Raw genomic sequence first — 12,967 nt, 5'->3', positions numbered from 1 at the left:
CTATCTTTAGGCTACTTAAACTTCTTAATGTTGAAGTATTCACACATATTAAGTTTAAATCTAATTTGCCCTTAGTGAATGATTCTTTCATAAATTGTGAGTCTATTTTCCAGGATTTTATTTTAACATATTTGAACAAATGTTTGTATTGATATCAGTCTATATTTTTCTTTCATTCCTTCTTACTGATATTAGTCTACAGTTTTTCATCTTTCATTGAAAGATGTTCCTTGTTATATAAACATTAAGACTATATTTGCTCTAAAAAAGTTTTATAGTTTTTCTTAATTTTAAAGAGTAATTATGGTAGCATAATTATAATTGAATTTTTAAAAAAGATTGATAGAATTCTCCTATAATTTGATAAAGACTAGTATTTTTGGTAATTTATTTACAAATGTTTGAATTCATTTTATTGAGATTGAATTGTTGAAAATTCCCAGTTGGTATTTTTTAAAATTTTGGATAACATATTTTTATACATCATCCCATTTTTTTTGAATTCTCAGTTTTATCAACATACAATTTGATACATTAAGATCTTTAAATTTTATATATATATTTTACAATTTTAAGGACTTATCTTTTGGTTGATTTTTCCACACTTGTCTTTTTTATTGAGAGGGTAAAGGTATATAAATTTTATTAGTTTTTTCAATAGATTGACTTTTAGTTCTAAGTCTCAATTTTTTAGAGATCATTATACATGACAACAACAAGATTATTTGATGATCAATTCTGATGAGTGTGGCTCTTTCCAACAGCAAGGTGATTCAGGCCAGTTCCAATTGACTTGTGTTGGAGAGAGTGATCTGCACCTAGACAGAGGACTGAGTGTGGATCACAGCATAGTATTATCACTTTTTGCTGTTGTTTGCTTGCTTTTTGTTTTCTTTCTCATTTTTTCTTTTTGATTTGTTTTTTTGTGCATCACAATTATGAAAATATGTTTAACATATATTGTATTATTTGCCTGGGGGGGGATGGGAGGAAGGGAAGGAGAAAAAAATTTGGAGCACAAAGTTTTGCAAGGGTGAATGTTAAAAATGTATATGCATATATTTTGAAAATAAAAAGCTTTAAAAGATGAAATAAATAATTTTTAACTTTATTACTCCCAAGGCCAGGTTGCCTTAGGATTATTGTTATATCTCCCCTAGAAGTTTTACTTCATCTTTATGTTATCAGGATTTTATTTTCTTCACTGAAATTATTAAATATTTTTGTTTCATTTCACTCTGTAGAATACACTTTCTCAGGCACCTTCCTCTGAAAAAAGGGTCAGTACCGCAAACAGTTTCTCCAAAGTTCATAAAGGGCAATAACGGAAACTAAAGCTTTGGTTTTGCTCCACTAAGACTAAATAATGTGGAATCAGTACCTGGATAATTAGCAGGACAATTTTTATCCTGGAAGTAATTTCTGTCCTTTCTGATGTTTTTCAAATAAAGGAAAGAGATATATTTATTTATTTATTTATTTATTTATTTATTTTTAAATTTTTATTTAATAATTACTTTATATTGACACTCGTTTCTGTTCCGATTTTTTTTCCCTCCCTCCCTCCACCCCCTCCCCTAGATGGCAAGCAGTCCTTTATATGTTGGATATGTTGCAGTATATCCTAGATACAATATATGTTTGCAGAACCGAACAGTTCTCTTGTTGCATAGGGAGAATTGGATTCAGAAGGTATAAATAACCCGGGAAGAAAAACAAAAATGAAGAGATATATTTATAAGGCAATGGAATTTCCTTATGGAATTCCTAACTTGCAAAAATTTTATTTTCTCATCTTTAAAAATTTCTTCTTGGTAAAATGTATTTTAACTGCATTGAAAATTAAAGCAGAAAATGAGTTTTTCCTCTTTCTGGCCAAGAGGAGGAAATTAAATTGACAGAAACCCAGACCATTTAACTCAACAACTCAGGCCTTGATTGTAAGCAAGCATAAAAGCTTTATCAAGAGGCAGCAATAGATAGCCAAGGAGGATACTGTGTTCCTTAATGAAGGACTGCCCAATTCCAGACCTTCATGCCCTCCCGAACCACATTGAGAGGGTTAGAGGTAAATGTTATCTAATGAGGGAGTCACAGGGTTCCAATAAGCTAATGGATACTGATTAAGGGAAGTTATTATTGGCCTGAGATCAGGGGAAGGAAGCTTCTTATTCAAAAGAGAATGACTAAGAATACAACTCTTAAACCATGAAAAGATTGGTCTAAGACATACAAGAATCTCAATGTGTAACAAGTTTGTCCTGAAAAAGAGACTTTCAATTACTTCAGATTAAAGGCTTTGATATTGCTATAGTAAATTGCACTAACTTTTGGATTAAATTTATGTGTTTGCCTTCTCATATTGTTAATGTTTTGTGTCTTTGTAGGTCAAACTAACTTCTTCCTCTGGCCTGATCAAAGGAAAAAAAATATTTGTCTGAGAAACTTTCAAAGTCAGTCTTACTCTGTCTCTGTCTCTGTCTCTGTCTCTCTCTGTCTCTATCTCTCTTTGTCTCTATCTCTCTCTTCATTTTTACTCTGGTCAAGTTGAAGAGAGAGAGAGATGAAAAATATAGATAAGAAGAAAGAGAATCTTTGCTCCCAGTCTGCTGGAATTTATAACAAGGTAAGTTTGTTTTCTCTATTGTAAATTTCCAAATTATATTTTGAACACATCTATAAATGTTGAAATGTTTTAATGAGTTTTGGGATACTACTCTATAGAATTTGTTTTAAGGAAAATTAAGAATAGAAATGAAAGTTATATGAGAAATAGGGCTTATAGACCTTTTCCTTTTCCCAGAGAATAACAGATATATGACAAAAATATTGTTTTAGTAAAAGGGAGGAGAGCGATTTCATTTATTAAAGGAGGGAACTGAAGCAAGTTTGAAAGTTAGTTTCATTGAAACTACATAGTAAAAAATGGATTTGCATTTTGCAGTTCTAATTTAAGAACTACTAATTATTAGCTATTTCTTGACCATAAAAAAGAGAGAGAGGCTTCTTAAAATAAGGGATCAACTTGAAAGCAAGGAAAATTTAATGTGGAAGAATGTTTGTGATATCACTGTATATTCTTTAGTAAATGATATAACTGAACTTAATTATTTATATCATTAATGATTGTTGTCCTTTGTTCTCAAAGAAGATCAAAATGATTTCACTTTGGGGGTTCAAGGTGTGATGTGTCTAACTGACTGATCAGACCAGTCTGAGCTCAGAAGGCTATACCACAGTTCAGGTTCAAATAGATTATATGAACATTTGAAGGGATCTAATTTGCAATTGTTATGTTTCTTTTGAGCTACTTCATTTCTCCTTTTCTCAGAGAGCACAGTGCTTTGATACAGGGATGTCATGTTGGATTGTCCTGTGCCAGTATCTCTCGTGTCTCACAATCAATATCAAGTTTTTTCGGGGGACTCAGAGTGTTTTGCTCCTTTTGACTTCCATGTGAACACTTGCTTTATGAGTTCTCTGTAAAATAGTCTTTTTACGTTATGAACAATATGATCAGCCCAAAAAAGTTGTGTTCTCTACAATAGAGTTTGAATGTTTGCATATGTGAGTCCTTTTCCCTTCTTTATGATTTACTTAGAATATAGACCTTTTCCTTTTCCCAGAGAATAACAGATATATGACAAAAATATTGTTTTAGTAAAAGGGAGGAAAGCGATTTCATTTATTAAAGGAGGGAACTGAAACAAGTTTGAAAGTTAGTTTCATTGAAACTACATAGTAAAAAATGGATTTGCATTTTGCAGTTCTAATTTAAGAACTACTAGTGGCTCTGCTGGGTCAAAAGGTATGCAGTTTGATACCCCTTTGGGCATAGTTGCAAATTACTCTCTAGAATTCACAACTCCATCAATAATGCATTAGTGTTCTAGTTTTTCCACATCCCCTCCAACATTTATCATTATCTTTTACTGTCATCTTAGTCAATCTGAGAGGTATGAAGTGGTACCTCATTGTTGCTTTAATTTGTATTTCTCTAATCAATAGTGATTAGAGCATTTGTTCATATGACTCTAGATGTCTTAATTTTGTCATCTAAAAATTATCGGTTCATATCCTTTGACCACTTATTAACTGGGGAATGACTTGTATTCTTATAAATTTGATACAGTTCTTTATATATATATGAAATGAGATCTTTGTCAGAAACTGTAGTTGTAAAGATTTTTTCCCCAGCTTTGTACTTTGTTTTTGTAGATTTTGTTTGTAGAAAACCTTTTTAATTTGATGTAATGAAAGGTGTTCATTTTGCCTTTCATAATGTTCTCTAGTTCTTCTTTGGTCATAAATTTCTCCCTTCTCCAAAGGCAACCACATTTTACCATGATCTTCTGCAAGCCCTCACAACTGACAATACCAAAAGCCTTGGTCAGATTGATGAACATTGTTTAGAACTCTATTCTGCTCTGACATCTCTCCTGGACCTGGTGAGCAGCAAACTTCATATTGATACTTCCTCAGTCCATTCTAGTCATATTGACTCTCAGATAGATGACTAATGTCTGGGTGAAAGAAGTCTCTGGAAAGAAACTTGTCAGCAATGACTGAGAGAACTTTTGTCATTTATAGGAAAAAAACTACTTCCTTTTGCTTCATAGGGATGAAAAATGGAAGCATCCTTGCACTCTGGGGTATAATCTTCCTCGATGTATAACCTGGAAATTTTGTCAGCTTTTGTATGTGTACTGGAACTTCACTCAGGTAAAGGATACTTGCAGTCCAGGACAGAAAGTATCCTAGCAAGCAAGCAGCAAGTTCTATCTCTGCAAGTTACATGCTGAGCTCCAATGTAGTAGAGTAGTCAAAAACTGATAGCAGGACATCCCACCTGCCCTAGAATAGCCAGAATAACAGGGAGACTCCAATTCTGAGGACCTCCACATGTTTCAGCGTAGCTCCAGGCAAATTGGCAACCTGTAGAAACCTGTAGCTTCTTATAGGAGTTCCAGAACTATTGTGCTTCAGCTTATCACAGGGCAAAAAGGCATTTGCCAGAAGCCAAAGCACCATGTGCTTCAGTGTAGATCTGGGGAAATGTAGAAATACCCAACATTCTGAGCACATACCACTAGGAACCTAGCTCAGCACCACAAAAGCTGTCAGATCTGGCTGGCTGCACCAGCCACCCCAATTCCAATAGTTTCAGCACAGTACCAGCCTAGAGGGTCTTGAGTGGGACTCAGGGCATCATCAGTGTGGCACTAAGCAAACACCCAGGACCTAGAGCCACTAGCAAAGGAAGCCAAGACAGTGCCCTTTCTATCCTGGGAGCAGAGCTTTTTTTTTTTTAAGGAAAAAGGCCAAGGAAGATGAATACAACAAAAACAAAAAGAATCTGATCATAGAAAGTTAATATAGTGACAGGGAAGATAAAAGATAAATTTAAAAGAGGATACCAATGTGAAAACACACATAGGCAAAATTCCAAAGTAGGAAGGTGGAAACAGCAAGTGTCTCTGATAAAAGCCTCATTTCTTAAATACACAAAAGACTGAGTTAAGTTTACAAGAATATAAGCCATTGCTCAATTAACAAATGTTAAAAGAAAATGAACAGGCAGTTTTAAGATGTAGAAATCAATACTCTCTATAGGTAAGCAAAAAAGTACTCTAAATCACTTTTTATTAAAGAAATGCAAATTAAAATAGCTCTGAGTTATCATCATATACCTATAAGATTGGACTAATATGACAAAAATGGAAAATGATAAATACTGGAAAAATGTGTGGAATTTCAGACACTAATACATTGTTTGTGGAGTTGTGAACTGATCCAACCATTCTGGAGAGCAATTCGGAGATATTCCCAAAGGGCAACCAAACTGTGCATACCCTTTGATTCAGCGATACCCCTACTACATCTATATCCCAAAGAAATCATAAAACAGGAAAAAGACCTACATGTGTAAAAAGGTTTATAGCAACCTTGTTCACACTGGCAAAATACTAGAAATCTAGAGCATGCCCATCATTTGGGAAATGGCTGAACAATCCAAATATATGACAGTAATGAAATACTATTGTGCAATAAGAAATGATGAACATCCAAGTTTCAGACAAACCTGGAAAGATTTGTATGAACTGATGCAAATGGGCAGAAACAGGAAAACAATGTACTCATTTTCAGCTATATTGTGTGATGACCAACTATGAAAGACTCATCTCTTCTCAAAAATGATCCAATATTAGTCCAAAAGACTCAAAAGCAAATGCTATCACTTTTGCCTAATCTCAGTCTTTGAATGGGCATTGCCTCAGACAAACTGAGATCAGGAAAAGATGTTAGCTTAAAAAGACCAAGCCTCCTCTTGCTCCTGGGACCATCTCCAGTTTTTATATCTGTTCACTGGACCCAGAGGGCTCTGGAAGTAAAAGTGAGGCAGGTACCCTTGCCCAGCCCTCCCTCACTTAAATTCAGCCCACTTGCATATCATGCCTGGGGACATCAGGACACCTCCCTGATGTCATGGCCCTCTTTGAGAACTAAGGAAAACAACATGTATATAGAAAGCATAGTAAAGTCAATCTGAATGTATAAGCTGAATATAGGGTATAGCCCAGCAGGAGTCCTCAAACTTTTAAAATAAGGGGCCAGTTCACTGTCCCTCAGACTGTTGGAGGGCCGGACTATAGTAAAAACAAAAACTTTGTTTTGTGGGCCTTTAAATAAAGAAACTTCATAGCCCTGGGTGAGGGGAATAATCGTCCTCAGCTGCCACATCTGGCCTACAGGCCATACTTTGAGGACCCCTAGGAGAGTCTTGCTGGTGCTGTGAATTTATACTTTACTTAATTACTAATATTTAGGATCATTTTAAAGTTTGAAAATAAACTTCCTTTTAACATATGCAAACTTAAAAAAACTTATATAGATATTACTATAATTTTTATTATTATTTACTTCATGAGGCAAGTAGTATAAATATTGTCGATTTTAATAAAGGAAAAAACAGAGTCTAAGAAAGCTTAAGTAATTTGCTTTGGTTATAACTAATAATTGTCTAAAGTGGGATTTCTCAAACCTTCTAGGTCCAAATTTAACATTTGGACTCATATAATATTAGCCTACAGTTAACAATTACATGCTGATTAATGCTAACAAACAACTCTCCATAAAATACATAACATATTTTTAAGTTTTAATCTGCATTAATCATGATTTTCAGTTATTTTCTTAAATCTAGGAAATCAACAAAGCAATAAAACAAGTCCTGATCTGTAATGTATAACTACTACTGATGGGTCATACAAATGCTAAAAATTTATGAAAAATGTTCTGGTAAAGGGGCAGCTAGTTGGTGCGATTGATAGAGCACCAGCCCTGAAGTCAGAAGGACCTGAGTTCAAATCTGGTCTCTGACATTTAACACTTCCTAGCTGTGTGACCCTGGGCAAGTCACTTAACCCAATTGCCTCAACAACAAAAAATGTCCTGGTATGAACAGGCTCCAGAATATATTGGTTTGTAAAGCATTTTATCTACATTACTTAATAAATTCTTCAACTCTGTGACCAGTGAGACAGGTCACACAGTTAACAAGGGCAAGAGGGAGGATTTAAATCTGGATCTCTCATACTTTCAAGTCTGGTATTCTTTTCTCTTTTCCATATCATTTCACCAGGATTGACAATAGGGAATAACTGGGAGCGTTGAGTAAAAATGTCATGTACCAGTATAAGATTACTCAGTTAGTTGTATGGAGGAGAATAACCTGGACTTAGGAAGAACAGATAGGAGTCACTTCAAATAACCTTAGCAAAAAGAGATCAGGACCCAAATATCATGATTGTGCTGAAAGTAGAGAAAAACTAAATGCAAACCACGTTATAGAGGATGACACAATAGAGCCAGGTAATTAACTGCAATCAGGGGATGAAGGAGAAAGAAATCATAAATGACTCCACAAGGAACCACAAGCAACTTGGATCCTTAACAAAAATAGAGCAATTTCTGTCCCTTCTTGAAATTTTTCAAATCAAAAAAAGATAATAGATTTTTCAAAGGATATGGAATTTCTATTTGGGGGTTTTTGAGCATCAGAAGTCTATTTTCTTTATTTCAAAAATTCCTCAAGAGTAAAAGAGATATGAGAAACCAAAAGGAAACTGAATTCATGTCAAACATATTGAAAATAGAAATAGAGGAAGGAGTTTCCCCTTTAGTCAAGTGAAGTAAATTTAGCTGATGTAAGCCCAGTGCACTGAAGTCAGCAACTCAAGGTAACCAGGAAAACCAGATTAAGGGCCATGATGTAAATGAGATTTGGCAAGCAAAAGAGCTGTATCTGGGGGCTAGATCAGATAGCTGAGGGGGATTCTGTGAAGTGTAAAGAATACAGATAATTCACACATAAATACTCACAAATTAAGGAAATTTCAAAATGGGTTATTTGTGTAGGCATCCCACAACACCAATAGAACCCTGAATGCCTCATGTTTTAGCAGGTGTCAAAGGGGAATCCATGGGACAAAGAGTCCCTGCCTTACTCTGACTCAAGATGAGATTAAGAATTGAGCTCAAAATTGTCTCCTTGGAAATGGAGTCTCACTAACCTGATGTCACAGGAAACTTGTTTCTCATTCAGAGATTAGGCATAAATCACAGAGTAAGAAAATAATGGAGCAAGGAAGGACTTAAGAAATAATTCTTGTTGGATCTTTGAATCCTTGAATTTAGATATATTGTGATGTTAGTAGATTTAATTCAACAAGATCATGTAAATGTCTTTGTCGTTTTTGCAAATTAGTTAAATTTATGTATTTTAAGGGGCTACTATTTATTACATATATGGCCTATTAGTAACCACTTAATTAATCAAATAATTCTTATTAATTTTATGAATTAGCTGTTTATAATGGTTTATTTACAATAATAATTTTATTATATATTAATATAAACAATCATTTATAATATAAAAATTTAATAAAATTAATTAGCCAATTAAATGTTAATTTTTTTTAGTTCTTCCATTAAGTTTAGTGCCTTCGTTTTTCTTTAATGATAATTTTGACTTTTGCTTTGTCTGAAACCACTTGTCTTCTAGATAATTGTGTTCTTTTCCATTAATTGTGCAATCTCACCTATGAGTCCATATGAACACACATAAGCATATGCTCATATCATCTTGAAAACCAGCTCTCCACAGGAGTTCACATATCTCTTCTCTCATTCATGTTTTGTGGGGAGATATAGCATATTCTCAGAGAAGGGTTCACCCATTGAACCAACTATTTTAAGAATAAATCTATCACAAGGCCACTATCCTCTACTGCAAGTAGACTTTCCTTCCCTGTAGAAATACTATTTAGTCCTAGATGAGACAGAGATTCCAATATGATCCAAGGTATAAGAACCCTGTTTAACTTGTACATACTACACAAGAGCATAGTGAGAACGAACATTTTAAGACTTAGCTCTGAAGGATTCATCTCATCAGGTTACATTCCTGCTTTGTCTTTTGAATGCAGTGATAATTGCTCATATATCTTGTACCTAATTTCTCTTGGAGAAGTTCACTGGGTCTGGAGAAGTGATCTTGCTAATTGATCCTTTGACCCTAATTTAGGATCTTCTGTTTGGTTAGAGACCAAACATCTAAGGAAGAAGGTGAGCATGGAGAGTTATTTTGTTATGAAAAGTTACAAGTGTTTAAGATACTGTTGGTGGAGTTGTAAATTTACCCATCCGTTCTGGGAGTATTTGGAACTACGCCAAAAGTGCTATAAAATTGTGCATCAAGTAATACTAATGTTAGATCTCTATCCCAAATAGATCATAAAAAGGGGGGAAAGATCTTCTTCTATAGAAATATGTATAAGAACTGAGTTTTTTTTTTTTTTGTGAGGGATGCCTATTGATTTGGGAATGGCTACACAAGCTCTAGTACAGGATTGTGAGAAAATATTGTTAAGCACAAGAAATGACAACCAGAATGGTTTCAGAAAAACCTGTAAAGATTTACATCAATTGATGCAAAATGAAGTGAGCAGAAGTGAGAAGAACATGGTACATAGTCACAGAAATATTGTACAATGAAGATTTGTTGATGACTTGACTATTTTCAGTAATATAATGATTCAAGATAATTGCAAAGGACTCTTGGTGAAACATGCTATCTGACTCTGGAAAAAGAACAGATATTTTCTGAATATATATGGAAGCAAATCTTTTTTACTTTCTTTTATTTTGTTGTTTTCTTATACAAAATGACTAATATGAAAATATGTTTAACATGATTACACATGTATGACTTATATCAGATAGCTTAATATCTCAGGGAGGGGGAAGGGGAAGAAGAGAGAAATGGATAGAATTTGGAACTCTAAACTTAAAAAAAAAACAAAGGCTAAAAGGATTTTAAAATTCAATTAAGGAAAAATGTTATTTAGAATGCAAGTATTCAAGGAAGTCATGGAGAAGTAGATTAGTGTGCCTTTTTGAAAAACAAGAACAGAGAGTTAATCTGATTTTGCTCTCAATTTTGGAAAGAATGAGTTGAGGAAAGGCAGGCTAGAAATTTTATACACATAGCTAATGAAAAAAGAGTAGGGCAGTGAAACCAACTATAACTGGAGGATGGCTTAGATGTAGTAAAGATGTAACATGACCAATTATTTGGAGAGCTATGTCACAGGGTAGAGATTATGGGAATGAAAAGATTCAGTTCAGAAAAATATGATTTCTAGTCTAAGAATTTGAGAACTGATAAATAGGAGTCCATAGAGTGAAGTGGAGAAAGGAATATTACTGAACCCAAAGAAAGACAAGAGTTAATTAAGACCTCTATACAGGTGGTGGCAGAGGCAGTAGTAGGGAGAGACATTAGTAAGAAATATTGCAGAGACAAAATTGATGGCATTTAGCAAATGATTTTATGTGTTCTACAAGGAAATGAGACAAAAATGTCTAACCTGTGAACTCTCTTTATCATCAAACTTGACTGCAGTTTTACAAATATTTCAAAGATGAAGTTACAATGACATTTTCAAAAATGAGTATGAAAACTAAATTTCAAAAGAGAAAACTGAAAGTGAATCCTAGTATAAGTTCTCAGCACTATTTAAGATAGGGTAGTCTTGAGGCAAGATAACCCAAGAACCTGAGACAAAGGCTCACTGGACTCCAAGCTCACCAACCCCAAACTATTCATCAGCATCACCATGATGAACTGGACCTTGTTACCAGTTGCTCTGGTTCTGCTCTGCTCCAGCACTCTCGGCTCCCTGGGCTGTGACCTGACTCAGGACCTAAAGAAAGACTTCTCCCTTCTGGAACAAATGAGCAAGAAGTTTCCCCTGCTGCCATGTCTGAAGGACAGGACTGACTTCAAGTTCCCAAAGGAAGTCATGGAGGGCAGCCAGCTCCAGAAGGAAAATGCCACAGTCATTGTTAATGAGACACTCCAACAAATTTTCATCATCTTCAGCCTGAATACCACTCCTGCTGAATGGAATCAGACGCAGCGCATAGAACTACTTATGGGACTGGATCAGCAGCTGGAACAGTTGAAGAGCTGTCATGGGCAGGAGGTGGAACGGGAAGAGCATTTGAAAAGTGAGAACCCCAGACAGGCCCTGAAGACCTATTTCCAAGGAATAAGCCAGTACCTGCAAGGCAAAGACTATAGTCTCTGTGCTTGGGAGATGGTGAGGATAGAGATCCGGAGAATCATTACGTTCATGGATAAACCTACAAGAAAACTTCGGGTCTGAGGTAGAAAGCATAAACTTTCAGTTCTTCAAATAATTGGCTGCTTCCCAAAATTTAGCAGTCATTAGAAAGAATAATTTGTTCATCAACTGAAAATCATCTGTATTCACTAAAAAAATGTTAAGACAATATAAGCAGTCATTCTTCTTAGAATCTCTGTTCAATAACTCACCATTTTGTAAACTACAGCTTTCTATTTATTTATTTATATTATTTATTCTCATTATTATACTTATATTTATTGTTCATAGAAGAAACATTTTGTAATAATTATATTAAGTATACTGTTAACTGTTACATTGCTCATATAAAATACATACTTTTAAAAGAACTATATTTTACTAATAAAATTATTTTATTAATAAAACTCACGTGAAAAGGCTGATTTAATAATCCATGAGTTCAGAGAAGTTTGATTGCAAGAAGACAATTCAACAAGCTCTTACTAAAACACCTAAGTTGGAGTCACTGTGCTGCTCAGTGGATATATACAGATGAAAATGACATAGTCCTTTATACTCAAATGAATTACAGTCTAAAGGAAGGATACAAACAGTGTCCAAAATACAGGTACTAAAGCAAGATATAATAAACACAAAGCTGTGGAGCTGGAAAAAATTATGACAACTATGAAAAGGAAATTATAATTATGGAAATAAGGTGATAACAATGTCGATATTTTTTGACTGAGAAATTTCATTAGCAAGTCTATATCTTAATGAAACCACTGATAAGAAGAAAGCCTGCAGTTCAGTAAAAAATATTTACAGGGGAACTTTTAGTGAGAGAAAAGAATTAGAAAAAAAGTAGATGATCATTAAGTGAGAAATGTCTAAGCCAGGGCCATTGGTATAGTGCAGCTAACCACATTCCTAAGTACTGCTTGAACTACATAAAAAGTGTAATTGGGAAATATTTTTAAAAATAAAATAAATATGCAATAGAACATAGACAATGTGAATGTATGATTTTCTAAGTCAAAATTTTTATGCACAGAAATAGAAGGCACAGTGGATAAAATTGGAGTCAAGTACGTTTTAAAATCCTCACACAGGCACTTTCTAGCTAGGTGACCTTCAGCCCTTTCAACATTATTTTCCTCATCTGCACAATGGAGAAAATAATGGCACCTACCTCACAATGTTGTTATGAGAATAGAGGACATATGTAAAGCGTTAACTCGATGGTAGCTATCATTATTATTATTTATTGTTGTCATTCTTATTAAAACATGACT

At 34.3% G+C, this 12,967-nt stretch overlaps 1 protein-coding gene across 1 annotated transcript; it reads left to right on the top strand.

The window, feature by feature from the left end:
* The first annotated feature begins 11,180 nt into the window (after positions 1-11,180).
* LOC127544846 (interferon tau-like) lies at positions 11,181-11,732 on the top strand. Its single transcript, XM_051971710.1, has one exon. The coding sequence runs from the start codon at positions 11,181-11,183 to the stop codon at positions 11,730-11,732; it is 552 nt and encodes a 183-aa protein (XP_051827670.1).
* The last annotated feature ends 1,235 nt before the right edge of the window (positions 11,733-12,967 follow it).

The sequence above is a fragment of the Antechinus flavipes genome, chromosome 1 (genome assembly GCF_016432865.1).
Source record: "Antechinus flavipes isolate AdamAnt ecotype Samford, QLD, Australia chromosome 1, AdamAnt_v2, whole genome shotgun sequence".
Lineage (NCBI taxonomy): Eukaryota > Metazoa > Chordata > Mammalia > Dasyuromorphia > Dasyuridae > Antechinus > Antechinus flavipes.
Note: the sequence above shows the minus strand (reverse complement) of the source record. Positions and strands in the feature narration are given on the sequence as shown.